We start from the raw sequence: 4620 nt of genomic DNA, 5'->3' as shown, positions 1-4620 counted from the left end.
TTTTCCCTATTACCTGAGATAAACGCAAAAACCCATGATTTTTTATGGTTTTTTTATGGTTTCACCTTAAAAATCAATTTTCCCCCAATTTTGACCATCATATTCGTAATGAGCCCGTCAAAATACATCAATATACGGAGTTTAAACAAAATTGGAGGTTCTAAATTTTCAGAAGCTTACCCCAAATCCTGCAAAATTAAAAAAATTTCCTTAAAATCTTCCAGTTTTTTTCTCGACATTTTGGGAAATCTTCTGAAATCTTTTGAAACGTTTTGTGATTTTTCTAAATTATCTTCAAATATTAATTTTCCAAAATAAGATATCACCTAAAATTTTCACAGAAATATTGAAAAAATGTATTCTTTTGAGAAATCATAACCTTTCAAAACTCTTAAAAAGTATATTTAAAAAAATTTGTTTTTTAAACTACATTTTGTGTAAGAGTTTTTCAAATCTTCTGAAGATTTAAATAACTTTCAAATCTTTTCATAACTTCTAACATTTCTAAACATGTTTTGAAATAATTCAGTTAACCTTTTTTTATTTCTGAAAAGAATTTATTTAAATTAATTAATTTGCATATTTATATTTTTTCTTTCAATTTAGACAAAAGTTTCATTAAATTTCAATTTACAAAAGCTCATTGTATTCTTTAAAGCGTTCTTTAAAATTCTATTCTATAGAATTCTAAAGAAATATACCTTAGAAATAATAATACCTAAATAATATTTAATGAAAACATTAAGAATATAATTGTAATAAGGAATAGGTATTCCAAAGAATAGTATGAAATTTTGTAAATTAAAATAGGATAAGAATTACGAATTTTTGGCCTAAACCAGAAAAAAAACCCAAACATGAAATTAACTAAATTTAGGTAAAAAATTATTTTCTCAAGTATTTTTAAATTATTTACGCTTCGTTTTCTCTTTTAAAATTTGTCAAAACGTTTCTTATTTTACAGCTGCGGAAGCTGCTGGGACCATTTTTACTCTATCAACTATTTCCACAAGCAGTATAGAAGAAGTTGCTGCAGCTGCACCAAAGGCAACTAAATGGCTGCAACTTTATGTATTTTTCGATAGAAACTTGACACTGGAATTGGTACATCGTGCAGAAAAAGCTGGTTTCAAAGCATTAGTTTTGACAGTCGATGCACCGAGTTTTGGGGATAGGAGAAATGAAATGCGAAATAATTTCAATATTCCTCTACATTTAAAGTTAGTATATTTTCAAAATGTTAGTTCAGAATGGAATTTTGAAACTATTAAAAAATATATGACTTTTTATTCCAAAAAATGATAGAATTTTAATTTTATTACCTTATTTCTATTTCAGTAATTATTAATAATTTTGAGAATTCATCAAAGAGACGAGAAAGTGACTTTTAGATTATTATTTAACATTGTCCAATTTGGTAAAATTATCAATTAGAAAATTTAAATTTCAGGTCTTTTAACTGTTAAAGTTTCAATTGTTAAATAAGAGTTTGATTTCTAAAATTTAAAATAAAGGTTAAGAATCTTAAAACAGGGTTTGAACGTTGTAAAAGAGGCTTAAAGGAAAAAACTGATAGGTTATTGTATTTATAATATTTTTCATTCATAAAGTGACCAAAATAATACTAATATATGCTAAAATTAGATATGCGAACATTGAGGAATACTCGATCCGAAATAATGTTTACAATAGACCAATACACAAACTTTTTGACAAATCGCTTTCATGGGAGGATGTTTCATGGCTAAAAAGGTATTTAGAGTTTCCCAAATAATTGTTTAAAATATAAACATGATTTTAATTTTAAACATTATTACAACTACTTTTTTATTTTAGTCAAACTCGCCTTCCAATTGTTATAAAAGGAATCTTAACTGTAGAAGATGCTCTTTTATCAATAAAATACGGGGCGAGTGCAATTCAGGTTTCTAATCATGGAGCTCGACAGGTTGATGGAGTGCCTGCATCGGTTTGTTTATTTAAAAAATATACAATAAACTATAATTATGAAAAAATTTGTGGTATTTATTTCATTAAATTTATTCATTGTATTATTACGCAGATTGAAGTTTTGCCAGAAATAGTTCAAGCGGTCGAAGATAAGTTGGAAACTTATATTGATGGAGGAATTACTCAAGGAACTGACGTTTTTAAAGCTTTAGCTCTGGGTGCAAAAATGGTAAGTAAGAATAAACATAAAGTGTTTGAAAACTGAATTATTCAGAAATTAATAAAAACTATATCTCCTTTACAATTGAAAAACAATTGACAGAAAAAACAGGATTTTGCTTTAAAATTGTTCACTTATGAATTAAAAATTAATTTAAATTAAACAGATTCCAACTTTTAAATAATTATATCATTTTTATAATTTACGTTTAATCTTTTATAATTTAATCTTAGGCATTTGTTGGAAGACCTATGCTATGGGCTTTGGCTTGTGATGGAGAAAACGGATCCAAAGATGTTTTAGAAATACTGAGAAGGGAGATCTTACTAACATTTTCTTTGTCAGGTACTTTGTTTTATTAATTACAAAACTCTCAGACTTCCCAGTGGGAACCAAATTTGGCGACGTCTTTACGACATAGTTACGACATCTTTACGACAACTTTACGACATCCTATGTCCATGTCGTTTCGGTGTATTTGCGAAATCGTAAAGACATCGTCAAATCATACGACTTATTTACGATATCGCATAGACAACTTAACGACATACACATAGGATGTCGTAAAGTTTTCGTAAAGATGTCGTAACGATGACGTAAAGATGTCGCCAAATTTTGTGCCTACTGGGTCGTTTAGAGTATCTCTATAAAGTAAAAGTTTGCATTCATTATAAAATATTAATTGAGAAAAATGATTTAAAAAATGATAATCACTTCACAATAATTATTTTACAGGATGTCGATCCGTCAAAGAAGTGACGAAAAATTTTGTGTGCCACGAATCCAGATTTAGTCATTTATGATATAAATAATATTTTGTGTGTGCAATAAGTTAAAATTAAATATATAAGAATAATTTAACCATAGCAAATATAACAACCATGCGGCATGAAAGATGTTAGAATAATAACCCTAAGTTGCTGAGGTTTCACTTTTTCAAAGATTTTCATAATAAATATTTAATTTGACGAAGAATTTTTATTCTTCATTATTTTATTTCATACATTGCATACGCGTAAAAAATTTAAGCGTTCAAAATTTTTTTTTAGAATTTTCCTAAAAAATTTTTTTATGATTACAACATTAAAAATACGCACCGTGAACAAACAAATAGTCCCTAAAGTCTCGAAGATTTTATATGTATTGGAAAAAAAATTCATTTTTTTGATTTGGGAATATTTTTTTATTCAAAAACCTTAAATATACACAAGGTTTTTCTAATTTCCTACTAATTTATAGATAACTACTACTAAACTTTTTATTGTGCTTTTGCACTAATAAGTAAGTAATACAATGGAAAAAAAAGCATTTATTGCTATAAATTTGATTTAGGAATCGAATTATTTGATCAATTCTGGATTCAATAAGAGCTCTTCTTAATAAAATTGCATTCTTCGAATAAATGCCAGCAAAAATATTCATCCAGCTTTGGTACCCTACATCTTTGCAGGGAGTAACTTTGCAGCCAGTGGTATAAATGTGCAAGTGCGAAGATGGTACATTCCCAACCGTCCGCGTGGAAATTTATAGACATGCACAGATCGGCCGATCAGGAAATGGACGCGCACATATGGAATACTCCCAACTGTGCACGCCTACAGATGGTATCAGATTTGTAACTTAAAAGGCCTGTGACCTTTGCAACTGGCCATATTGACATTTAGACGTGTATAAATAATCCGGCCGGGACATGTACTTGCTCAAATGGGACACTCCCAACTGTGTAGCTGATAATACGGATCATTCCAGGATAAATTGTTTGATGGGTGTTGCGATCTATTTGAAACAAATTTCAAGGTTGATGCATACAATCTCTGGCTGTTCTCAGCATTAAATTTCTCTATTTCTATGCGCAAATATCTTATTTATTCTTTTTACAATAATCGTTTTAGAATATTGATAAGATGTAAGAAAGTGGCATGTGAAACAAATTGAAAAAATTTTGCTAAATATCGCTTTCAATGCAAATACTTTAAAATGCAATATTTTGTATAAAACTTAACAATTTTAATTTTAATTGTTAGCAAAATATTTAAACTTAAATATTGTTTTTAATACTAAAAGATGATTCAATAAAGTTCTTTGATCAAATTATAGGATTTTTAACTGTACATTTTCCACAAATGGGGCGTCCAGTTGAGATGCCTGATCAAATACGGGCACATACATTTTTTCAGCATGAGCGCGATGAATTCTCGTAGTTTTCAAAAATTTGTTTAAAATATTCATTTTTGGATATTTAATTACTGCAATAAATGTTCTTAAATTAAGTAAAAAAATATTTTTATAATTCTTCTGTTTTTTCTGTCAGGGTTCATTTGCATTTCCGGTAGCTCAACTATCGAACAGAATGTTTTTAATGGAGCTTCGCCATTGATGAAAACACGGTGGTTACGATAATGCGGCCAAACTTGGTCTCAACTCTCCCTTTACGATATCTACATCCCTTG

At 28.5% G+C, this 4620-nt stretch overlaps 1 protein-coding gene across 2 annotated transcripts in view; it reads left to right on the top strand.

Moving 5' to 3' along the window:
• Positions 1 to 4122, top strand: part of LOC117180392 (hydroxyacid oxidase 1-like) — a 10956-nt gene extending 6834 nt beyond the window's left edge. The window contains exons 4-9 of one of the 2 annotated variants that reach the window (XM_033372878.1): positions 965 to 1220; positions 1645 to 1752; positions 1837 to 1969; positions 2063 to 2179; positions 2404 to 2515; positions 3621 to 4122. In XM_033372878.1, the coding sequence (XP_033228769.1) occupies positions 965 to 1220; positions 1645 to 1752; positions 1837 to 1969; positions 2063 to 2179; positions 2404 to 2515; positions 3621 to 3700 (806 nt within the window). In that variant the 3' untranslated portion in view covers positions 3701 to 4122. Of the gene's footprint in view, positions 1 to 964; positions 1221 to 1644; positions 1753 to 1836; positions 1970 to 2062; positions 2180 to 2403; positions 2516 to 2905; positions 3146 to 3620 lie in introns of those variants that run through there. The other variant, XM_033372879.1, reaches the window with a different exon arrangement.
• The last annotated feature ends 498 nt before the right edge of the window (positions 4123 to 4620 follow it).

This window comes from Belonocnema kinseyi, chromosome 9 (genome assembly GCF_010883055.1).
Source record: "Belonocnema kinseyi isolate 2016_QV_RU_SX_M_011 chromosome 9, B_treatae_v1, whole genome shotgun sequence".
Classification (NCBI taxonomy): Eukaryota; Metazoa; Arthropoda; class Insecta; order Hymenoptera; family Cynipidae; genus Belonocnema; species Belonocnema kinseyi.
This window is presented reverse-complemented; position numbering and strand designations above follow the sequence as displayed.